Source organism: Podarcis vaucheri, assembly GCF_965113315.1.
Source record: "Podarcis vaucheri genome assembly, chromosome: 10".
Classification (NCBI taxonomy): domain Eukaryota; kingdom Metazoa; phylum Chordata; class Lepidosauria; order Squamata; family Lacertidae; genus Podarcis; species Podarcis vaucheri.
The window spans coordinates 8,534,641-8,561,063 of record NC_138748.1 but is presented as its reverse complement, the minus strand read 5'-3'; the positions used below and the strand labels follow the sequence as shown (position 1 = coordinate 8,561,063).

General features: G+C 43.3%; 1 protein-coding gene across 1 annotated transcript in view; it reads right to left on the bottom strand.

Annotated features, from left to right (window-relative positions):
• Positions 1-26,423, bottom strand: part of LHFPL3 (LHFPL tetraspan subfamily member 3) — a gene marked incomplete at its 5' end in the record, with an annotated part of 244,742 nt that overhangs the window by 72,662 nt on the left and 145,657 nt on the right. The window contains one exon of the mRNA XM_082241064.1: positions 10,525-10,761. Coding sequence (XP_082097190.1) covers positions 10,525-10,761 — 237 coding nt within the window. The remainder of the gene's footprint in view (positions 1-10,524; positions 10,762-26,423) is intronic.

The following is a 26,423-nucleotide window of genomic DNA, read 5'->3' as shown; positions in this document are numbered from 1 at the left end:
TTGGTGTACCCTTCACCTCTAAAAGACATAAGACCCCACTGGAATAACAATCAAAGACTAAAGAATTTACTTTGAGAGTATTTCATTTCCAGACATTTAAAAAGAGGTTTTGTATCTACAGTGAATTTATGGCAGCTCTCTAAAGGAAGTATATGTGGGAAATCGCAGTCAGATACAACTAGGAAGCTTAGGGCTAGTTAATGCATGAAGGGGTTAAGATCATAGAATTGTATTCTTAGACTCAGCTAGGTCATGCCCCTCACCTGAAGGGAAGTTAAGTTTCCTTCTTTGTCCACTCTTTTTCACCATGTGAACTCACCAAGTTACAAGCTCAGACTGCATGCTTAGAGCTATTTCAGAATATTTTGTATCCCAAGATTTCTGCCTGTGTTTACTTCTTGCTGCATGGAATAGCACATGAATCTAACCTTTGAACTCTGTAAGTAAAGCATTTAAACTTACTAAACAGTGTGGTCTGTTTGCGAGAGGTGTAGAAATGGGGGAGCGCTGTCAGTGGACTAAATGGGATATTAAAAGGTCTAACAGCCTATATTCCTAATGCTTCACTGTCACTGCATATTTTGTGACTTTTAAACTCTGCTGGGGCTCTCTTATTGGAGAGTGCATTTAGCCCTGCACTTTGGATCTAGGGAGCCAGCCAATTCTTTTATTAATTACACCACATGGGTGATCTATATGTAGTTTTCTCTCCATAGTATGCAGGTGGTTGAGAAGTGGAATTTTGCACCAGTCCTGAAAAGCTTCTGAAGTGCCAAAAGAACTCCAGGTCATTTAAGATGGCTATCCTCCACCCCTACAGGAGAAAATATTGTGTGACTCATCAGTATGTGGGGAACTCTTTGCAGCAGTACCTGTTGGAACCACTTTTGCAAAGCCTCCCTGTGTACCAGGAGCTCACAAGCAGTGAGCTGGTTTGGATGAAATAACAGCCCACGGTTTACCAAGGCGAAGGAGCCTTGGGGGACCCTCAGGTTTATAGAGTTCCTTTTCCTTGCTCTCCCTCCCCTCAATTACTGCAATCCCATCACAGATAGGTAGCCGTGTTGGTCTGCCATAGTCAAAATAAAAAAATTCCTTCCAGTAGCACCTTAAAGACCAACTAAGTTAGTTCTTGGTATGAGCTTTCGTGTGCATGCACACTTCTTCAGATACACTGAAACAGAAGTTGCCAGATCCTTCTATATAGTGAGAAGGTGGGGAGGGGTATTACTCAGAAGGGTGGTGTGAATAGGAGATTGGCAGATAGCTGAGATGAGCCTGTTGACGACTCTTAACGACTGTAATAGGTCTTACAGGAAAAGGCAAGGGGTGAAAAGGTGAGAAATGGCTTAGTTATGTATAATGGGATAAGAATCCAATGTCTTTGTTCAAACCAGGTCTTTCCATGGTTTTAAGTTTGGTAATGAGTTGTAATTCAGCAGCTTCTCTTTCCAGTCTATTTCTGAAATAGACTGGGAGGAAGCTCTGGGAGGAAGACCTTTCATTGCCTACAGACAGCCGCCCAATCTTAAACAACTCCTAACCCACAATAATACTACAACCAGACTTAACACGGACACTGGCACCAGAGCCTGCAATAAACCCAGATGCCAACTTTGTTGCCACATACACCCGGACAACACCATTACTGGCCCCAACAACATCACACATACCATCTTGGGACAATTCAATTGCTCATTGTCTAACATTGTGTATGCCATCAAATGCCAACAGTGTCCTTCAGCTCTCTATATTGGACAAACAGGCCAAACCTTACGCCAAAGAATAAATGGACATAAATCTGACATCAAGAATCACAAAACAGAGAAACCAGTAGGAGAACACTTCAATCTCCCAGGACATTCTATACAAGATCTCAAAGTAGCTGTTTTACTACAAAGGAATTTCAGAAATAGACTGGAAAGAGAAGCTGCTGAATTACAACTCATTACCAAACTTAAAACCATGGAAAGACCTGGTTTGAACAAAGACATTGGATTCTTATCCCATTATACATAACTCTGCCAATCTCCTATTCACACCACCCTTCTGAGTAATACCCCTCCCCACCTTCTCACTATATAGAAGGATCTGGCAACTTCTGTTTCAGTGTATCTGAAGAAGTGTGCATGCACACGAAAGCTCATACCAAGAACTAACTTAGTTGGTCTTTAAGGTGCTACTGGAAGGAATTTTTTTATTTTGCAATCCCATCATCACTGCCTAGCTTCCAGTAAGCTACAATGCGTGCTTCTCCTGCAACCTAGGACGGGAAATGAACAGGAAATCCTAGTTTCCCAACCAGGTTTTCAGGACAACTACAAAGCATACTCTGCTCTTGGAATAATATGGCAAATAGGTTTCTCCACAGACCATGAACAGAACTGCAACACACAAGGGAACGTATCACAACACATAAGAAGAAAAAAGTGTATGCAAGCCTTTGGATCCTTTAAGACTTATTCACCTAGCACCAAATCATGATTGGGTATTTTTGGAACCATCATTCCTTGTTTTCATGATAACAAAACTGAGAATTGTTTGCACTGGGTGGACAGTATGAATCAAAGAAATAATACAGTGGTGCCTTGCAAGATGAAAAGAATTCGTTCCGCGAGTCTTTTCGTCTTGCGATGTTTTTCATCTTGCGAAGCACAGTCCGTCGCAACTGCGCCTCTTCAAGCGGCTTTAAGAAAAAAGCGCAAGACGTTTTCGTCTTGCGAAGCAAGCCCATAGGGAAATTTGTCTAGCGAAGAAGAAGAAGAAGAAGAAGAAGAAGAAGAAGAGGAGGAGGAGGAGTTTGGATTTGATATCCCGCCTTTCACTCCCTTTTAAGGAGTCTCAAAGCGGCTAACATTCTCCTTTCCCTTCCTCCCCCACAACAAACACTCTGTGAGGTGAGTGGGGCTGAGAGACTTCAAAGAAGTGTGACTGGCCCAAGGTCACCCAGCAGCTGCATGTGGAGGAGCGGAGACGCGAACCCGGTTCCCCAGATTACGAGACTACCGCTCTTAACCACTACACCATACTGGCAATGCAAAACCGAAAAACCCTTTCGTCTAGTGAGTTTTTCGTCTTGCGAGGCATTCGTCTTGTGGGGCACCACTGTATTTCCTTTCTGCTTACCACACCGAACTAGGATTGAAAGGTATCCCAGAAAAAGGGTGAGAAGGTTAAAAAAACTATCCCTGGCAATGTAACCTAATGCTTGCCTATTCAGAAGTCCCACTGGGTCTTACTCCTAGGTAAGCATGTAATAGGATTATAACCAGCATGCATTTTGCATCCCTATCCCTAACATTTGTGTTAAACCTCAATAAATGAAGCTGAGTACCAGTAAATTAGAGGCTCGCGAAACTGGTGTTAACACAGAGATTTCCCCCTTTATATTAAAGCTATTTGTACTAGGATAGCGGTGAACCAGCATAGTTCCAGGAAGGCAACCATCTATTTTGAACTTTTGGTGTTTAAAATAGAAATGTTAGCAGCATCTTTCAATTCACAGTGAAGTCTGCTTTTGGGGACAAGTTGATTATTTCTGGCAATAGAGAGCACATGCTTGGCATGTAAAATGTCCACGTTCAGCCACAGGCATCTCCAGGTAGGACTGGAAAAGACTCCTACCTGTGGTCCTGGAAAATGGCAGCCACTCAGCAGAGACAATACTTATCAAGACGGACCAATGGTGTGACATGATATAAGACAACTTTCTATGCTCTGAGCTGGCCTTAAGTTAAGTCATTCTCTTTTAGCCTTAGTCCACCTCTATCACGTGGGGAGAAATATGTGTCTACATTATGGGGCTTTCCAAGGATCAAAAGATAATGCCTGTGAAGGTGCTTTGAACAATCTAAAGTTCTGCAGAAACAGCTATTGTGACTGTCCTCTATCTTCTTATATGCCCAAATCTTCTCCTGATCTGCCCACCTATATATCACGGGGAAAGGGGAGGTTCAGTCACCTTCAGAGGTTGTTTTCACCCTTTTGTTATTTGATTCAGACCTCCTACATCTCCTAAAACACTTTTGTAGTTCCGAGGCTCACTGTGGAGATCCAGCTGTGGAACGTGACTGTGTTCCCCACATATCTGGACTATGGAGATCAGAAACATAAATAAAACCCAACTGATCTCCAAAATTAGGGAAGCTTAAATATACCGCTAAGAATCATGAGGTTGTTCTTCACAGTTTGATGCATTCCAAAGGCTTTAAGGTTGCGCCTTGCCTCACAACTTGAAAAGTGCTCTGACCTTCCCAGTGGGCGAGAAGAGCAGCGTGAGTGGAAATGTCCGTGTGTATGTTGTCTTCCCACCTGCCCAGATGAAATGTCCCTCTTCGTTCCTTATGGGAGCAGAGTGGCTGCCATAGAAACCAGGAACCACATCGGACCTAACCATGTGGGGTGCCATTTGTCTGAAGCATCAGTTGGGTAAATTTAGTCAACCTTTGTTTTTGGAAGCAGCAGCTAAAAAAAGCACACAACCCTGATACAATTCAGTGGGACGGATTAAGAAACGACGACTCAGACCCAGCTTACACTATAAAAACTCCAGGCAAATAAAATGGCACCACAGCTAAAATGATTTTGGAACTGGTGCCAGGCGAGCATCAACCAAGAAAGCTCTCCTCAGTCGCATGTTGTAATGGGAATTGGGGTTGCTTGTGCGTAAACTGGAAACTGCTCCAAGCTGGTTGTATAGCTAAACCTTTCCCTGGTTTGACAGCCCTTACAACGCGACTGTCTCAGTCACTGGCAGAATCCGTCAGTGGGCGTTTCCTAAATTTCCTCCAACATAAAAATTCCTTGACTCCAAGTCTCCTCCTAGATTCTCTGTGTGGAAGCTTTCTGCGCAGCATGGGCATGCCAAGCGGAGGTCCTGTGCTCTCTCCGCTGATCTCACTGGAAGAGTCTCGGAGCCTTCCCTCCGCCGTACTCTCAGCCTCCCCTTTCTCCCTGGTGTCCCCTGGATTTCCTTCCCCAGCGGAAGCTCTCTCTCTCTCCTTGCTAGTTCCCTCCCCTGCATCATTGGAGCGTCTTACCTCTCCTCTCGCCTCTGATGGCAGTTCCCTGACACATGTCTAACATCAAATGGAAACAGAGGGGGCAGATAACATGAGGAATGTTTTGGCAATGTGCGTGTAAGTGTAGCACGATGGACTCCTTTTCTTCAACCTTGATTCAGTAGGTTCAGTAGGTCTTTGTGATGGGGCCCAGTGAATGGTCTGTTGAGTACCTGGCAGAAACTGCAGAGTTGCTGAAGCCAAGATGCTCTCTAGAACCTCACCAATGTCTTAAATGGGAGACTGCTATGAGTCCCATCTAAGACTGGGATGTAAAGGAATATATGTCTATCAGACTCTGTAGTCACCAAGTCCAAAACTTTACCTTGAAGCTGAACCCTCCAAATGAACCCCCATACCCAGTTCACTCCCCAGCAAGTTCTTGGGACCAAATTCAGGACAGTTCTCAAGGTGTGTCTGTGTGTGCCTGAATGTGTGGGGCATCCTAATATTTCAGACACCCTTGCACAGTTCGCAGTAATCCTTTGATGTCTGCTTAGAACAGGAAACCTGACTCTGACACATTCACAGTGCCTCAGGCTCAGGCTCAATATTTTAAAAATCCCGATATTTATAATCCAGGGCTCATTCTCAACTGTCTTGCCACTTCCGAAGGCTTTGTAGTCAAATTTAGAGCCTTTGTGAAGAGATAACATTTTTCAAGAGCTTAATGACTCACACAGTAATGCTACCCGTGAGGAAGTGCAACAGTAAATAACTCGTGCTTCCCAAGCATTGCAATGGGGGCAGCTACTCAGATTATTTGGTTAAGCCCCTGCCTTAGAGGTTAATTGTTATTATTTTAGCTGTTTGAATGAGGAGTTCAGGGGAAAGTGGGAGAACAGCAGCATTAGTACACAAAAGCCTGTGGACTTGGCTGCATCCTAAATAAATAAACAAAAGGCAAATTGTTCCGATTCATTATGACTTTAAACAACCACAACCACATACCATCGACAGACAGAACAGCACAACAAGAAAGTGCGCTGTTATTCAGTCTTAAGTTAACCAAGTGTTTAGTCATAGGAGCTAGTGTTACCTTGAACAAATCATTCAAGATGCAAACTGGGATAGCTCAGTTGGTTAGAGCACAGTGCTGATAACGCCAAGGTTGCAGGTTCGATCCCCATATGGGACAGCTGCATATTCCGGCATTGCAGAGGGTTGGACTAGATGACCCTCATGGTCCCTTCCAACTCAACAGTTCTACAAATCTATGATACTTAATGGCTAGGTTGATAAATAGAACAGTATAGAAATGCCAACAAAGGTCCGTATAGTTAAAGACATGGTTTTCCTAGTAGTGATGTATGGAAGTGAGAGCTGGACCATCAAGAAGGCTGATCGCCGAAGAATGGATGCTTTTGAATTATGGTGCTGGAGGAGACTCTTGAGAGTCCCACGGACTGCAAGAAGATCAAACCTCTCCATTCTGAAGGAAATCAGCCCTGAGTGCTCACTGGAAGGACAGATCCTGAAGCTGAGGCTCCAAGACTTTGGCCACCGCATGAGAAGAGAAGACTCCCTGGAAAAGACCCTGATGCTGGTAAAGATGGAGGGGACAAGGAGAAGGGGATGACAGAGGACAAGATGGTTGGATGGTGTTCTCAAAGCTACCAGCATGAGTTTGACCAAACTGCAGGAGGCAGTGGAAGACAGGAGTGCCTGGCGTGCTCTGGTCCATGGGGTCACGAAGAGTCGGACACGACTAAACGACTAAACAACAACAATGTACAGATAGTGGCTTAATCCAAAGCTCTGAGACCCTTAGATGGGGTGGGATAAATGGCTGCCCATGCATAAATATAAACCCATTTCTGTATACATTATGCATATTTGAGGAGACATGTATAAGTCTTATGTATTTAGTTCTCCTGCTTTACTCTTTTGCATAATTTATTTGCCAACTTGGACGGCTTTAAACAAGGACTAGACAAAGAAGCGAGAAAATCGAGAGATGAAAAAAGTCTACACAGTGTTGGTTTGCTACATTAAAGTAAATAAGTTGTAATGAGGTATTTCATCTGCTACTTTTATCATTCCGGCACTGTATGAACAAGGCCCATCTCCAAATAAACTTATTTTGGCAATTATATTTAACAGCATTCCTTTTGCTTGCAAATTTCATCATCATTGCATTCTCCCAAGCTTTTCCCAGTCATTCTGTGAAGTGTTGGAGGGTTCTTATTCTAAATGCTTTTAAGAATATAGCAGAAAATGCCCATGTGCTTATTTAGTATATCTTTCTAACCATGAGAACTAGAAATCTGCTGCCTTTTGAAAGCAATTGTTTTTAGAAAGCAATTCGAATACCACACTGTGGATCTTTTTTTAGCAGCTCCCAAAGAACTACTTTCCAGCAAAGAGTTGCTCATGAATCAGCCTGAAGTTTTTGGCCAAGTAAGCCAAAACTGCACACAAAAAATTGTGCAAGAAGGTTGGGAAAAGTCAATGATGAAAGAACCCTGAGTTGTAAGCTGCTTTTTAGGATGCCGCAGTGTCTCATCCAAACCCAATCACGCAATTCGAACTGAGAGGGTTAAGCACATTTCCAAGTCTACATTTACTTTCAGTGCACAGATTTTCTTTGGAATCAGAACTTGGATTTTTTGTTGCAGTTTTCTGTACCTGAGATCCCCACAATATCATGACCACAAAGTGCCATCCAGAATATCCTGGATGGATTAAAAATCACAGTCTTTCACCATTCTCTGCTTTCTGCTACATGGATATCAGTAAAGGCCAGATGTTGTGTTTCTTCATTCCTTTTTGGTGGCCTTTCAGCCATAACGCTCAAACCAGAACAGGAAACTGACTTTGTGTTTCATGTTAAGGGGGATATGAGCTGAGCAGTACTGTGCACATTCACCAGGCCTCATGGAGAATGTGTACATAATCCTTCCATGAAGAGGGAATTGTGCACATTTCCCAGGCAATAAAGATAATCTTCAGCACACCTTGAAAAATACGTATATATAGACCAAATTTTGTTCATTCTTTTAAAAACCAATAAATACTTTCTTTTCTTTTTTCATTTATGCATTTTACATGTCTTAGTACATCAATTATTGTCACTGTTTATCTTACAGTCTTTGACTTCCATGCACACCCCTCTGCGGGGTCTTAATTAGTCCTTGTTAAGCTGCATCTCCTTAATGACTACCCTTCTTCTGCTTATTTTAACTGCTGCTCATATATCTAACCCCACTTGGAAATTTATCTGATTGTAATATTTCTTTAAATATTCGCCAAAGTATTCCCATTCTTCTTTTATATCCGACTCATCCTGATTTCTTATCTTTGCAGTCAACATTGCTAGCTCCACGTATTCTATTAGCTTATTTTGCCAGTCTATTTTTGTGAGACTTTTTTTGTCCTTCCACGTTTGAACATAAATTATTCTGGCTGCTGTTATTGTGTAGAGGAAAAGACTAAGTACTTAGATATTTCCCCTTCTACTATACTCAATAAGAACATCTCTGCTTTATTGGGAAATGAGACACTGAACATCTTTTTCAGTTTTGAGTATATCTTCTCCTGATACTCTTTGGCTTTCTTACAGCCCCACCACATGTGTATAAATGTCCCTTCAATCTCTTCACATTTCCAACATAAATTGGTTTCCTTTTTATACATTTTTACAAATTTACTAGGGGTGAGGTACCATCTATATATCACCTTTTGTAGGTTCTCTTTTAGGGTATAGCATGCCGGGAAGTTTATTGTGGTTTTCCACAGTTGTGTCCTAGGTCGATTGTCCATTGGATCATAGAGGTCTTTGTTATTTCTTCCTTAGTCTCCCCACTCTAATAAGATTTTATAAATTTTTGAAACTACAGTGGTGCCTCGCAAGACGAAAAGAATCCATTCTGTGATTCTCTTCGTCTAGCGGTTTTTTCGTCTTGCGAAGCAAGCCCATTGAAGGATTAGCGGATTAGCGCTATTAGCGGCTTTTAGCGGCTTATCTGCTGATCGGATCAGCTGATAAGCGGCTTAGAAAAAGGGGGGAGGAAAAAAACCAGCAGGAACTCGCAAGACATTGTCGTCTTGCGAAGCAAGCCCATAGGAAATTCGTTTTGCGAAGCACCTCCAAAACGGAAAACTCTTTCGTCTAGCGAGTTTTCCGTCTTGCGAGGCATTCGTCTTGTGGGGCACCACTGTAGTTTTTATTTGTTGCCCAATAAGACTTTTTTGAGTTCTGAGTTTTCCTCAGAAAATCCTCTTTGTCTTCCCTTAATTGGAAATACTGGACCCAGTCTTTGATCCAGTTTTGTATGTCTTCTCTCTTTTTTAAGTTTGGTTTCCCGTATTTGAATTCTATAATATCTTTAAAGGTACCCCAATCCCCTTTAATGTTGGTCTTCTTTACTGATAGCACTTCTATAGGTGATAACCATCGTGGCGTTTTCCTTTCTAAAAGGTCTTTATTCCTTATCCAAATGAATTTTGTTCATTCTCTGGGCATTAGCCATATTCCCTAGCAGGCCTTGGAAAATGTGCGTATCCTGGCAAGCTTCTCACCACCTTCAGCTGTTCTCCAGTCAGCAGCACAAGGGGGTAGGTCACAGCAAGAAGAAAGTGTTAAACCTTCGCTCCCCCTCCCCTGCCACCTCCTGTGAGGCTCTTAAACTTAGGAAAAATCTTAATAGGAGCATGGGGAGATGGTAACTGTAGCCCATGACCTCTGGAGGGCAGCACGATGGCTAACCTTGGAGTAGACAATATAGGGGTGAAATAAACTAATAGACCTAGGCAGGTTTGTCTATCCTTGGTTGCTATCCTAGGAGATGAAAGGTTTTCTTACAGTGTTGTTAAAAATACACAAAAATTGCATTTTTTAATAATTGTTTTTTAAAAGCTATATTTGATATATCCATTGTCCACCTAAAGCAACTAAGACTAAAACTCTCTCTATATATATATTTAACTGTATTTAGCTGGCCCAAGACATTTTGGCACTTGAAGTGAACCACCAAAATGACACCTCTCTCCCCACCAGGAAAGAATGTGGGAGTCAAGATCTACATCCCAAACAAGGGGAAGAAATTAAGGTCTGCAGTGGGATCTGCTGCCTTGTGGACCCTGCTGCTTGAGGTGGTCCTTTCACCTTGTCTCATGGGTGAGCTGGGCCCTGCACATTGAATTCGGCAGGAACTGCTTTTGCGGATTGTGCGATAAAAGACTTGTCCGAACCTTGTTTCCGAGCACAATTCAAAGTGTTGGTGTTGACCTTTAAAGCCCTAAACGGCCTCAGCCCAGTATACCTGAAGGAGCGTCTCCACTCCCATCGTTCTGCCCGGACGCTGAGGTCCAGTGCCGAGGGCCTTCTGGCGGTTCCCTCACTGCGATGGGGGATAACTTATGAGTAAGCGCGAGTCTTTACGCAGACAATGGAGATGGTTGTTTTTAAGTGCTTTCCCTTGCCGTTCAGAGTAACACAGCCTCCCAAAGCCGTTCCTCCTACCTTTGTTTTCCAGCTTGAGTTCCTCTGCTAGTAAGCTGTCCTGTCTATTGCCAAGTACAAATGCCAAGAAAGAAAGGATCAGGGCATCCAGGATTCCAATGATGGCCAGAATGTATGCCCAGCGGATTGAACAAGCCCCCAATCTGTACTTGTCTGTCTTTTCACCACACATCCGTTTCACCTCCTTTGCATCCCAGCCATCAGGATAAATCATACAGCCCAGGACAAGACAGGCAGCTGGGAAAAGAAAGAAAGAAAGAAAGAGGAATAAAGAGAATGACAGAACAATCACATGGCTGAAGTTTATATCTCACAACTATTCCCATATTCAGTTATGAAAATGTCTCCACATTGCAATGCAAACCTTCGTAACCTGCTTATGTCCAAGACAACCACAACATATCCACTGTGCAGAAAATTATGATGCTGCTCAGAAACTTGAAGTTTTATGAACTTTTTGGGGGGCTGGTGGGTAGGAAACCTGCACCCTTAACAACTTCTTTTGCTTATTCTCAGACTTTTGGGAAAGAGTTGGGGCTGCAAGACAACCAGGGAAGTTGCTACATCCATTCATAATGCAGAGCAAATTGACATACTGTAAATTTAAAGTCTGTGGAGCAAATAAAGAGATCCACCTTATATCCAAATGGTATCTGTATTGTGCTAATGTAAGTTTTCAACCATATACAGAAACAACAACAAATATTATGAACCTCTGGTAAAACATCCATTTAACAAATAGTCTTTTTCAAGTTCTTACTGATGAATGAAAGCTTCTAACTCCTTGCAGTGGTGGGGAAGTTTCTAATCAGAGTCCAACTTGAATGATGAAATGCACTAAGATTTCCAGGATAGTTTTGTCTTGCAGTTCTTCCAACTCCATTAATCTTCTTCTATAAGAAAATTACTTCTGGTTTCCAACTCCCCTTCAGTATAGAAAACAAGCCGTCTGAAATGTCACTGGCCTAGGGAAAGACTTTCCTTTCTCTACCACTTGCCTCTTGATTCATGAACCATCAGCAGACTGGTGGTCAAGAAATGATGAACACACATCCTAAAAGCATGTCATAGATTTCCCTCAAGTCACTTTGTACCTTGTTTGCTTAACTCTTCCCTGCTTTCTGTTTCCTTGCCAAACAAAAGCAAGACCAAACAGCTGAGAGTCAAGCCAACTTCACTTGAACAAACTCACAGAGAGGTGATGCCTGACATTTCTGAAAGGCCTTTCCACAGCAATTCTAGCCTGTTATAATCTTGTCATCCACATTTTTGTCTCTTGCTATAATAATAATAACTTTATTATTTATACTCTGCCCATCTGGCTGTGTCTTTCCACAGCCATACCCTTTTTATGCCCAATGAAGACCTTCAGTGATACAGTGGTACCTCAGTTTACGAACTTAATCCATTCTGGAAGTCTGTTCTTAAACCGAAACTGTTCTTAAACCAAGGTGCGCTTTCCCTAATGAGGCCGCCCGCCGCCAGTGCCCTTCCACTGTTCAGCTTCCGTTTGTAGACCAAGGTAAAGTTTGCAAACTGGGACACTACTTCCGGTTTTGTGGAGTTCATATACCGAATAGTTCATAAACAGGGCTGTTCTTAAACCGAGGTACCACTCACTGCACTATGAATTCCCCACAATTCCTGCATAAAAAGGGAAGCTTCTATTGGGCCACTTCCACAGACCTCACATCCAGCATAAAGAGCTGAAGTACAGTGGTGCCTCGCAAGACGAAAAGAATCCGTTCTGTGATTCTCTTCGTCTAGCGGTTTTTTCGTCTTGCGAATCAAGCCCATTGACGGATTAGCGGATTAGCGCTATTAGCGGCTTTTAGCGGCTTATCTGCTGATCGGATCAGCTGTTAAGCGGCTTGGGAAAAAGGGGGGAAGGAAAAAAAACCAGCAAGAACTCGCAAGACATTTTCGTCTTGCGAAGCAAGCCCATAGGAAATTCGTCTTGTGAAGCACCTCCAAAACGGAAAACTCTTTCGTCTAGCGAGTTTTCCGTCTTGCGAGGCGTTCGTCTTGCGGGGCACCACTGTACAAGGTATGGCCGCCAAGAGGGTCACACGGAGTCCTGAAGGCTTTCTCTGTGCACCTCTGCTCCCTCCGATCACGGAAACGTCCTCTCTGCCCTCTTTGGCTGGCTTAGCCGCAGCGGCGTGAAGCGAATGCAGTGTGTGGGAATAATTCAGACTTGACACAGCCTGTCTTGCTTATCTCCAAGACTTTATTCGTGCCGTAAAACAGCTCATAAATCTCCTGGTGAGAGAGCACACATTTTCTCTCTCGCCTTCCGTCCAAGCAAACACAGACTGAAACACTCAGAGTAAAACCACTCCCGAATGTGTCTGTAACCACGCCTCAAGAATGTGAGACGTCATTCAGAACGTCACTCAGAACTCTTTAACCCTGTAAGTTCTGAAACCCTTAACACAAGGTACTTCAACTCCTATATTTATTTTGTTGCTCATTGATGTTTAAATTACAGTGGTGCCTCACAAGACGAAATTAATTCATTCTGTGAGTTTTTTCGTCTTGCGAATTTTTCGTCTTGCGAAGCACGGTTTCCCAAAGTCTTCAAAATCACCAAAGTCTTCAAAAACCTCAAAAAAGGCTACCACACCGCGTGCTATGAGTTGCTCCTCGAAGTCACCCTGGGTATTAATGGTTTTAAGAAAAAGGAAACAAACTTGCAAGACGTTTTCATTTTTTTCGTTTTTCGTCTTGCGAAGCAAGCCCATAGGGAAATTCATCTTACGAAGCAACTCAAAAAATGAAAAACTCTTTCGTCTTGTGAGTTTTTCGTCTTGCAAGGCATTCGTCTTGCGAGGTACCACTGTATTAAAAATCCTAAATTAGTGTGGGGTGTTTTTCTTGCATAATTGTCACAACCACTGAACGTGAACAGAGTAAGTCACACAGAACAAAAGACACACCTTTGCTTTGTATGTTAATTTGGTTTGCTTGGAAGAGTGAATAGATGTTAGGTATGAAAATACGGTTAAGAAAATTCAGTGTTATTTTTCGGCAGCTGCTTACATTGTATGCCTCGAACACTGTAGAAATAATATTTCAGAAGCAATAATTAACCTGAAATCATGTGGAAGAGAAAAGCAGGTGGTTGTCCACCTTACTTACAATTAAAATGAACTTACACAGTTTTTTGAAAACAAAATATCAGTTACGTTGAAATTAACTCATAGGATTCCATCTTCAGAATGCAGTACCAGGAAAAGGAGCCCCGTTAGTTTAATGCGGTATTTAATAAATGTTATGAGAATTAGCAGTCTTCACATGCAAAAAATAAATTAGAACCAAAGTACACATGTACACTCTTAAATAAGATTACCTAGGCACAGTTTTCATTTGGCATGCTAGGAAGCACAGGCGAGTATTTGAGAGGCAGTCCCAGAAAGGTTTCATTTATCAGTTATAAGATCATAAGAACTTTAAAGCAGAAGGGATACTTATAAAATCTACCTATCATTTTTATTTGAAAGGGTAGATTTTGACTTTTTAATCCTTCCCAGAGGACCAGGAAATTTTTGTGCAAGCAATCTCATCCTTTTTTGCCTGACTGCCATTTTCACAGTTTGTTCACTGCTGCCATGGTTTAGTACAGAAACTTGGCGGATGTGATGGGCTGGCAGGAAGAAGAGTAGGAGTGGCAGCTGTCAGTGAAAGGTGTGTCACACATCCACTATGGCAGGTGTATGTGCCTTTAAGATATACATCTCTAGCCCCCACTGCTCTCCTTTGAAGTGGGGATATCACATCTTTCCTGCTGATATTTGAATCCACAAACTGAGCAATCATTTGCAATATCCTCCCTGTCAATGAAAACTGGACAATTTCTGTGTTCATTGACACCATTTTCCCCCAACTTCCCAAAATAAATAATGCTACTTTCCTGTGTACATGCAAATCAGCCTAGGGATTTGATTTGGCGGATTTATTATATTTCTATGCTGCTTTTCAGTCAAATGAATCCCAAAGTGGCTTACGAACAATAAATAACAAAACCATCTGTGTATCTGAAGAAGTGTGCATACACAAAAGCTTATACCAAGAACAAACTTAGTTGGTCTCTAAGGTGCTACTGGATATTTTTTTAATTTTTTTATATATATTTTGATGGGGTCAGACCAACACGACTATGTACCTGAATCTAGTAACAAAACCATGATAGAACATAACAGAACATCACAAATACAGCATATATTGTACAGAATAAATAACAAATTTTCAGCAAAACAATTACAAACTATAAAGCACTGTTAACAGAGCAACAACTAAAACATAATCTAAATACTGCAGCTACAGTGGTGCCCCGCAAGACGAATGCCTCGCAAGACGGAAAACCCGCTAGACGAAAGAGTTTTCCGTTTTGGAGGTGCTTCGCAAGACGATTTTCCCTATGGGCTTGCTTTGCAAGACGAAAACGTCTTGCAAGTGTTCCGATTTTTTTCCGCTTCCCCCCTTTTTTCTAAGCCGCTAAGCCGCTAATAGCCTTTTAGCCGCTAATCCTTTAATAGCCGCTAAGCCTTTAATAGCCGCTAAACCGCTAATGGGGACGCGGGTGGCGCTGTGGGCTAAAGCCTCAGCGCCTAGGGCTTGCCGATCGAAAGGTCGGCGGTTCGAATCCCCACGGCGGGGTGCGCTCCCGCTGCTCGGTCCCAGCGCCTGCCCACCTAGCAGTTCGAAAGCACCCCCGGGTGCAAGTAGATAAATAGGTACCGCTTACCAGCGGGAAGGTAAACGGCGTTCCGTGTGCGGCTCTGGCTCGCCAGAGCAGCGTTGTCACGCTGGCCACGTGACCCGGAAGTGTCTTCGGACAGCGCTGGCCCCCGGCCAATAGATGTGAGATGGGCGCACAAACCCCAGAGTCTGTCAAGACTGGCCCGTTCGGGCAGGGGTACCTTTACCTTTAACTTTAAACCGCTAATAGCGCTAAGCCGCTAAGCCGCTAATAGGGTTGCTTCGCAAGACAAAAAAATCGCTAGACGAAGAGACTCGCGGAACGGATTAATTTCGTCTTGCGAGGCACCACTGTAAAGCAAAAGTCATATTATATGGTGCATTTATAATCTATAAAACAATATTAACAACATTAACAAAACAGCACACGAAAGATAAACTAAACACTGTTAAGTTCATACACACAATCTCCATACATGGGCAAAATACACATATACATAATGCCCATGGCAGCAACTTCCTTCTGAAGGTTCCTCAGATTCGAGGGGGTACAGCAGAGGTGAAACCAACTACCCCCTGATGGCAAACAGAGTCTCTCTCCCCTCTCAGTTCTTCTGGAAGCAGCGCCCTTATGAAGGCTCCTAGGGCTGGAGGCTGGGGCAAGGCAGGTGGAAAAAGCCATTACCTGCTGGCCAACATAGTTTCTGGCTGAACCCAGTGGCTTTGTTTGCAGGCCCATGTGGACAAGATCTCTTCTGCTGTTCACCCCTGTCCCCTCACTACTTGCCAAGCTGGCAAGAGCCAAAATGTCAACATTACTTTGCGGATGCTTTGTCAAGCTATGAACGGCAGCCGATGCACTGACGTTGCCGCCACCGGGCCTTGATCAGTTCTTGCCACAAGTGCAAAATATGGGCTACCAACTTCTTCAGACTAGGACACACAGGTCCTTGTTAGGCTGCACTCTAATAAAGATAAATTAGCCTGAGATACGGTTTTGTCTTGGCTTGCCAGCGGTTTCTCAGATAAGAGGACTTAGCTGAGGCTGTTCGCTGACAAAACACATCAATCCACTGAATTAAGGGGGCAAGTCTGAGACTTCAGCTCCACAGACGGTGACACACAGAATGGCCCATGCAGAAACAGTCCCCGACACAAGAGTCTGAGGGCCTCCGGGCTGTCAGTATTTTGTGGGAAAGATTCAAGGACGTACCGTTTGCACAATTCAAGCAGTTTAAAGAGCTCTGTTGCTCAAGTGGAACAAATCCATTAAAAAAACACACGGAGAGACTTTTGGTGGTTTGGAAGGTACAGTGGTACCTCGGGTTATAGATGCTTCAGGTTACAGATGCTTCAGGTTACAGACTCCGCTAACCCAGAAATAGTACCCCGGGTTAAGAACTTTGCTTCAGGATGAGAACAGAAATCGTGCTCTGGCAGCGCAGCAGAAGCAGGAGGCCCCATTAGCTAAAGTGGTACCTCAAGTTAAGAACAGTTTCAGGTTAAGAAGGGACCTCCAGAACGAATTACCGTATTTTGCGCCCCATAGGACGCTCCGGCCCATAGGACGCACCTAGTTTTTTGGGGGGGAAATAAAGAAAAAAAAATTATTTCCCCCCCAGGTGCGGGGCTGGAAGAACCAGGTCGGGGAACAGTGGGAAGGCACGCTCTGCCTCCCTGCTGTCCCCTGAGCTTGTGGGGCTGGCGATGGGAAGAAGTGCGCTGATCCCGGGACTGCAGGCAGCTCTGTGCAACCCTCGGAGCCGGTCTCCCGAGGGTTGTGCAGAGCTTCCTGAAGCCTGCATTCACCCCATAGGACGCACACACATTTCCCCTTCATTTTTGGAGGGGAAAAAGTGTGTCCTATAGGGCAAAAAATACGGTAAGTTCTTAACCTGAGGTACCACTGTAATGGAGAAATGCTTTGAAAAGTATAGGATGGACAAATGATTAATGGGAATGTCCTGAATGCAGGATGAATGCTCATTGTCACAGAACCAGCCCATAAGTAAATCAGAACCAATTCTGGACCTACAAGAAGGAAGTTGTTCATAATATAAAATCGACACAAATCCAGTCTGAGGGAAAACACACCCAAGGACCACACAGTAAAAAATGGAATACACAGGCATCGCTCAGATGCGCCGAAGAAAGGGGATGGCGAGGAAGCAATCTTATGCGGGTTCAAGAAGAGTTTTTGTAAAGCAGGTGATACATGAAATTATTCCCCTCATTAATACGCTTTGATTCCAAGTTCTTGAGAGAAGGCCTGCCAGGTTGCAGGGCAGATGGCATAGCAGTGACATATACAACAGCAGACATCTGGCAGACAGGTGTTAGATTTTGTATCTGGTGGCTGGCCAACAGCTCAAACCTGTCTGAGTGGAAATGAAGGTAACTGGAAGGAAGAAGGTGTTTAGCAGGCAGAAAAACAGAGCAGAAGAGCGGAACACACTGGCTGTCTTACCTTTTCTCACCAAAAGATCAGAAATAGGACCACAGTCCCTAGTGGCACCTTCTGCGTTGAGAATCAGCCTCAAGAGTTTTTCTGCAGCAAGGAAATTTCAGTGAGCAGATGTATTATTGCTCCGTAATACATCTGCTCATCTGTTCAGCTGCCAGTTTGGCATCATGTGTTTCTGGTATTGCTTTAGCTTGGCTTCCCTCTCTTCGATGTTAATGAAGCAGCTCTCAAGTGGAAAACATTAATTTTTTTATCAGTGGTTTAGAGACGACGTAAATAGAAAGTTCTAGGGATGGACAAATTTGTCAATTTAAGTTTCTCTCAGTTTCTTGTTTTTTTTCCACCCTTAAGCTCTGTCCTCTGCATTTCAAAATTGTTCATTGTTTTTTTAAAAAACAAAATAACTCCAGATGAAAATTCACATGTATTTTTGAATGTGCTTTTCTACTGTTGTGCACATATACACACACATTTTTTTAAAAACAAACATATTTTTGCAGGCAATTTCTCCCAACACAATGAATTTGTGAACACTGTTTTCACTCTTATAAGCAATGTATGCTTTTCTGTTCATATTTTTGGATTGGAGAACCGCACCACTGAAATATACTCAGAGTCGAGAGTGGATTTCATGCTCTTTATTCAGCTCACAGTGGTGAGGAGGAATGAAAGTCCCCTCAAAGTATCTGCTTTATATACATTAGTTACACAATGGGCTGCACGTGATTGGCTAATTCTGGAATTTTCCTGTAGGCCAATCAGGTTATGGATTCACTTCCATCTGGAGCCGGATTGGGTGGCTCCTGCAGACAAATCATACTGCTGCATTGTTCTAGGACCAATCAGACTGCTGCATTCTGAATCCTATTGTTCTAGGACCAATCAGACTGCTGCATTTTGGATCCTATTGTTCTAGGACCAATCAGACTGCTGCATTTTGGATCCTATTGTTCTAGGACCAATCAGACTGCTGCATTTTGGATCCTATTGTTCTAGGACCAATCAGACTGCTGCATTTTGGATCCTATTGTTCTAGGACCAATCAGACTGCTGCATTTTGGATCCTATTCACTCAGTACATAACAATCACCAAATGAGGAGAGGTGAAAATTTTTAAGGACCAACCACAGCTGCGTGGTGGTTACTGTTTTGGTTTGGGGCATGCAAATTAAGTAACGTTAGTAAGCTTCCATTAAAATGTGAACTGAATGGATTTGTTCCCCATCCCCACTTTGTACAGCTTTCTCGTAAAACTTCGCATGGTATTAAAACATGTTTCCCTCCCTCCTTAGGTCCACACCACAAACTAGCTTTTTGTAAACAGCTCTGAGGTCTGTTTCTGCCCCGCCCCATCACACAATATATGGATTTTATGAAACAAAGGAATGGTCCAGTGAAGTAGAACTATTTACTGCCGTGATATTTTATGAGAGGGCAGTACATAAATACTTTTATAAATAAATATGTAAAATATACTATTACTGATAGGATAGATGGACAGAGCAGAAGTCTCGTGAAATGGCAGGACACTATTATGGCACAGAAGAAGAACGGAGAAGTTTGTGGGTATCCCCAAATATATGAGAACTCCTCTGCTTTAGTAGTTCAGTGGGGGAACAATTCAGCATATGAATAATTGTTGTTAAGTGCAGCTGGTTTTTATGGGAGACGGTAAGCTTCTTTGAAGAGGAAGCTCCTCAAAAAGAGGGAATACATTATTAAATGAAATAGAAAAAAGGAAAATCAATTCAAATTCTGACTTAGGGAGGGATGAAGAATGGCTCTGCTTGTCACTAGTGATATTACTGGCAATATCCAACAGGTACCCATGATTTCCATATAACCAGGTTACCCAAAACAATTGCCATTGTTAGGCATAAGCTTGATGGGAAGAAAATTGGAATTTTCTTACTAGACAGATACTGTGACTTGAGTGTTGGGGAAATGACATGACCCTCCAGCAGAGGTGATGTCTGGAAGGAAAGAACAACTAGGTCTGCTACAAATCTATTGTACTAAAAGTGAGCATTTGGAAATTGCTTTTCAACTAGCTGTGATGCAGGATGATGCCACTCTCTGTCAGGAGTCCAGGTTCCCGGCTTGATAACACAGTAAGTGTAGCAAATTAAAAAGGAGGATTTATTGCAAAAACAAACAGATAGCTCCGGACGACTCTAACAAAGCCTCCGGCATCATCACTCAAGATGACCCTTCTGAAGATTCCTTTCGGCGTGGCCAGAAGCAATTGAACTTACGAACCTTACACCTCTTGTTTTGCTTCCTGTCTTGCAACCCTCCCATTCGCCAACTCCTTGGACTTGGTGGATTAGCCCCCACCTCTTCCTTTTCTGACAGGCTATCTCTGAGTTCTTTTGCGCCTGACTGTGCTTCAGGCGAGCGTTGACTGCATTCTAGCCTGCTCTCAGCTACTGCCTTGTCAGCTTCCCTGTCAAGGTCAGGAAGAGCTGAATTCCGCAGCTGCTGGCTCCCCCCCCCACTCGCCACCACCGCCTGACTATCATCAAAGCCTCTCTGTTCCTGGCTGTTTTCTGCAGTTGGCTGTAAACCTTCTCTTGGAGCTGGTTTATACCTGACACCCACCTCTGGCCAACTGTTTTTTTGGGGGGTGTGGGTTAACTTAATGCCCTGGGTCGGTATGTAAAGTAGGCAAGTAGTGAGAAAATATTTTGAAAAAAGGAAGCCATTTGCAGAATGGAAAGAAATACACGTTTTCAGATAATTAAAAGGTCCCTGTAAAGAACAGAGGGAACAACTTGACCATTCACATTCAAAGAACAAGAAAGTTTCATTTCTTCAACGTTTCATTTCTCTAAACCTGACCGCCATTGTCTATATTTCTGAAGGAGAGCCACAGGGCAATGGGGGGGGGGGGCAGAGGCAGGGAGAAAGGGAATCCCCCCCCCAAGAAATAAAAGTCATGGCACTGCCCTCATCTCAAGACATCTTTAGACCAGTGCAGTTTCCTGGTTTTGGGCACCATCTTGGCTGGCCTGTTCACGGAGGAGAAGAACACAGAGCATCTTTATTTGTAGACCTCTGCCCCCAGTACCCATGGTCATCGGTGTACCCCTCTCACTGTACTCCTGCTGAGCATGACTTGTGTGCTGGAGGAGCTGGTTGTTGAAAGCTTCAGTAGTGTGGTGGTCTTGGGAAATGAATGTGTTGACCAAGGTGGCATGGTGTGGGAGAAGAAGGCTATATTGCATTGGTGTCATATGAACAACCAGTTAAATTGCACAGAGCTTGGTCTGATGTCTTGAGGAGCATGAGCCCCACATCTGAATGTTCTGAGATAAGAGTGTCATGTGCACTGGGTTACCACAGCAATGCTGTACCAGCAAAGTCAAGTGTATGGTTTGCTGAGTTTTTCACCCTCCCATTGGCTCAGGAAATATACCTACACATAGAGACAGGTATAATAGTCTCTGGGGCATTGCTTTCATTCCTTTTGCTTTCATTCTCATTCATTTCCCGATGCTGTCCTGTCTGTGTCAGGGTCAGACTCTGAACACGTAAGAGTTAGGGGAAGGGGCTGTGGGTTTTACACAGCAGCATTAGCTAGCATGCTGATAGTGTTAGTGGATCTCTCCACGCATGTGTCTCTTTACTTCAAAGAGCATAAAAAAACTGTATATAGCAGATAGCAGTGTTTTGCTTTGTCTTGTGTCTGGAGACAATAAACACTTTACCACTTTGAACTGTGTGGGAAAGGAGTTTTCCCCTTAACCCTGGACTCTGGAAGAAGGCGCTTGCTGGGAGCAGGAAATCTCTGAAGACTTTCTTGGTGCACTACATTCTCTGCTGATACATCACACGGGTTGAGGTGTGACAAATGATCACCTGACTTCCACAAGTCACCGACATACTGGTTTTCAGCAAAGCTGCTCCACGCTCCATTCTTTGCACTTGGAGTTGGCAGGACTGGACTTATTACTGAGAGAGGCATCCAAAATACCTTGGAGCACAAAATATATTATTTCCATCTGTTGGCCAGGGGTCAAAGGACCACATGGAGTCAAGATAACCCTCATGTAGCCCCATCAGAAGCCACCCCACAGTAGAAGCACAAGGAGTAACAGTTCAAAGAGAAACTCGTCTCCCACATCTAAAAAATATATTAAAATGTGGGTTTCTCTGAAGCTCAGCCAGGAAGCGCAGGTTGTTATTTATTACATTATCAGCTTAACATTTTTCATTTTAGCAGCTGTCGACTTGATAACTACCTGATAAACTTATATGCCAAAAGTTTACTGCATCTGCATTAGGAAATGAGCCTGGGGAGTTCCTGCTTATGCTGGACTGATTTTTTTGAATCCTTTGACAAGAAATAATTTGACTGCGTTAAATTCTTTGCATCCCAACAACAAACAACTGCCTTGGTGGGCGGACTGCAGAAAAGTGCAAAGGATAATTCAGAAAAAGAGAGAAAGAAGCGGCTAAAGGGACCAACTGCTGGTTGCAAAGGGGAGTACCAAGGGGTTTAATAACCCCTTTATTAAAACATATATTTTAAGATAGAAAGAACTCTTGAAATGAAGCCTTCTTAGTATGCCCCGAAGGAGACAGAGATATAATAAATAAAAATAATGTTTGTGGTGGAGGGAGGAAATCATGACATTTTTTTTTGCAAAGTAGCCTTATGTATGACAAAGAGCAGGTACGTTTTGTGTAACAAAGCAATATTTTTCCACAGCACACTCCCTCATGCATCAGAGGGGCACACATTAGTCTCACTGGTCTGTGCTGCCTGTCATGTGCTGTTCTTCACTTATCTCATCTACAGCTCTTCCTGATCTTTTTAACAGTTCCATTAAGTAGAAAAGGAGAGGAAGGGACAATAGGCCCCCGAGGATCCTCCGCTAGGCCGTCACTTCATCCACTCTGACATTCAGCAGTGACATTTCCCTGCCTTTCAGAAAGCAGATGCCGCGCCAAACCCGGCAGCGGGGAGAGTATCAGCGACAGTCGCATCCCCCTCACTGAGGACGCGGGTTATGAATAATGGCAGTAGCAATGGCAGAGGCTGAGGCAAGGGAGAAAATCTTCAGAATTTCCAGATCCTTACTGAAAGAGAGAGGGAAGGCCGTTTCACACAACCGGTTTTGGAGAGGGAAGCCACCACTAAGCAGATTCCTCTTGAGAAAACCCGATTTCCCACACAAACAGGGCTTCAAATGCTGGTGTGAGATGTGCCAACACACTCAAGGCATCTGTCTGTGGGCACCACCACCGAGAAGGCCCTCAGCTTCACCTCAGATGGTGGGAGAACCTGAAGGAGGCCCTCCATTGGAGATCTAAGTGGGTGGGACACATGGAGGTGGGCAATATTTTGAAGTACAGTGGTACCTCAGGTTAAGTACTTAATTCGTTCCGGGGGTCCATTCTTAACCTGAAACTGTTCTTAACCTGAAGCACCACTTTAGCTAATGGGGCCTCCTGCTGCTGCCACGCCGCCGGAGCACGATTTTTGTTCTCATCCTGAAGCAAAGTTCTTAACCCAAGGTAATATTTCTGGGTTAGCGGAGTCTGTAACCTGAAGTGTATGTAACCTGAAGTATGTAACCCAAGGTACCACTGTACCCTGGTCCAAAGCCACGAAGCAGCCATTTTTTGGGACTGGGTGCCGGTGCATTAAGCACAGCACAGGTATAATAAGATAATAAAACCTAGTCCCAGTCAGTATGGTGCTCCCTGTTAGGGAAGATAAATTACTCTGAAACAGAATGCAAGCTTAGCCGCAAGGTATGGCATGCCTGGGGAGACTGGGGGTCTCACATCAGACAGAGTAAGGGCAGAATGTGCCCACTACATTAAAAGTGTGATCGGATTTATTATGTCTGGGTTTGCCTCCCACCTATGGTTGCTATTTAACAAAAACAACAAGAATGTAATATATAGTTTCGCTCCCAGAGAAGCTTCAGTGTATGAGAGCTGCCAACACTGGTTTGACCTTGTTCCACTGTGTTACCTAGGGCTAGTTCACACATGCAATACAAACATCATTTGATTTCTCATCACTTGACTACGTAGCCGTTGGTGGTTGGAAGCAGGGAACATGTGAATCATGTCTAGGATGATGTGAAAACTTCATTTGTAGACTTTGATCTGTGATTGCTCACTCACACATCCAAGCGAGCTGTGATGCACATGGGAAGCAGTCAATAGTCTACAGGACTTTCTGCTATCCAGTTTGTCACATTTCTAAACCATTAACTCTTTGTGCTGCTTCACACATAACACCAAGCCAAACTATGGCTTGGTGCAAATGCAGAGGCTCATGCAATGGAGATGATGTCCTCCACCAGACCAACTGATGCCTTGCTGTGAGCTAAGCCATGGTTTGTCTTCTGAACCTGGGATCACGGTTTGTCTTGTTCCACACAAACAACTAGAAGTTAATGAAGAATTACAGATCTTGGGTTTACAGTTCGTGATTTGTCTAGAGTCAGGTTCGGCTGATACGCCAAGTCAAATCATGGTTCAGTTTCCAGCAGCGCAGAAGCAAGAGGACTAGGGGAGGAGTACAGCAGCCATGATCTCCTCTCCAGGAATGCTTATGTCCACCCTAAGCCATGCTTTGGTTTAGCGTTATATGCAAACCAGCTCTTTGTCTCTTCCAATGTCTCAGTCACTGCAGTTTGCTACACCACATTCCTGATTAAGTCTTACCGTGCATTTGTAACACTGAAAGTGGGTTCTGGGCTAACCCCTGCATGTACTAGAGGACTGAATACAGTGGTACCTCGGGTTACAGACGCTTCAGGTTACAGACTCCGCTAACCCAGAAATAGTACCTCGGGTTAAGAACTTTGCTTCAGGATGAGAACAGAAATTGTGCTCTGGCGGTGCGGCAGCAGCGGGTGGCCCCATTAGCTAAAGTGGTGCTTCAGGTTACGAACAGTTTCAGGTTAAGAACGGACCTCCAGAACGAATTAAGTTCTTAACCCGAGGTACCACTGTATGTGTGACAGAAATAAAATAAAAATTAAAAATTAAAATTCAGGTTCTCTGCCCTTGAATGCCATGCTCTGTCCATCAGTGAGAAAAATACCTGAGGTGATTTAATTCTATTATTATCTGCTCCCCCAAAGAAGAATCTGACTGCACAGTAGAAAATATTAACTTCATTGTTCCTTAATGTAGGCTAACGTAACAGGAACCATTCCTGATTTAGCGGTACAATAAAGAGAACCATTGTAGAAGTATCTTCTCTTTGATAAGCACAAAATACAGTTGCAGTCTCCTATTAGAAGATGTTGCCAAATTGAGTTAATTGCTTAAGAGGCATCTTTGATGTCACACTAGGTTTCAACTTAGGCTTGGCGAGAACAACTTTTTCTCATCTGTATTGTGGGTCTGAATTTGCAAACATCTCTTAACAGCTTCAAGCAGCTTACAATGTGTTAGATTTATCAGTGCAATTTTATGGCCTACGTAGATAAAGTTGTACAGATCTGCAAATTAATGGTCCTTTGAAACTACCACCCCAGCTTCACGCACAGCCGCAAGGACCATTAAGTAATCCCGTTGCAGTAAATGGTTGCGTACGCTTGGCTACCACAGACCGTACTTCACTGCATGACACCCTTGCGCCTCCTGTAAGCTTAGCTGGAACATCGGATAGCAGGTTTGGTCTCTAAATATATATACTTATCTATAAGGCTGCTCTACTGGAGCTGGGAACGGCCATTCAAAGAAAAATGGCACCACATGAAAAATGGACATGAAAGAGGGGGAGGACTTTTTGAAACTTTTATATATCCTCCACTGAAAAAAAGCTGGGGTACATTTTCACTTGGGTGTTTGTACAGACTGGATGGAAAAGAAAAACGCAACAGGCGTGCATAGGGGTAGAATCCTGCCCAAGCCACCTTATTAAAGGCGTCTGTGTCTCAGTTTGCTGCTGGTCCTCAGGCCTTGTTCATTTTGTAATGTCCCCTCCTACGGGACAAAGCAGGTCCCGTCTTTTCTCTGTCCTTCCTCTTCAAAACATTTGTCCACTGCAGCAAAATGTGTCAGCAGTCAATGATGGCACTTAACAGTACTTTTTTCCCTTTAAAAAGTAGGCATTCTTAAATTCCAGCTGTGCTAAATAGAATAATCCTACCGCTCTATCAAATACAATGAATACAGAGGTAGCAGATATTTGGAGGTTGCTGTGTTTACAGCAGTTCTCGAGTAAGGTGTAATTACAATCATTTGAAAAATGATTTGGGGCTGTATTCTGCTTTGCTACCTCTTCCTTTCTGGAATCATCTCTTTTTTAAAAAATCCACTGTTTTTTAGCATGTAATGAATTATTGCATTGCTTTCATGCAGTGGGGGGAGGGGGAGAACAAGAGAAAATAAATTGGGCCATTTGAAGTTTTTGTAAATTTGATTGCTTCTACCTGCAGAACATACATTTGTCTCTTAGATTTTATAAATTTTCATTTTCCTGGTATGATATATTGAATTTCAGTCCCACACAATTTTTCTCTTTTCATGGACTTTGGAGAAGGCATGCTTGATTTATAATGGAAGGAAGAAGAGAAAAAGAATATAAATCCACAAATATATTTGACTAGAATGCAGCAACTTCCATCAGCCAAAGGATGCCTCATGCCACTTTAATTGAAACATGTCCATTTCTCATCAAAGTTCCTCATTCACAGAGGGAGCACAATGCCTTGTCTTGAGCTGACAGAACCTATAAATAGTTCACAACCGAAAC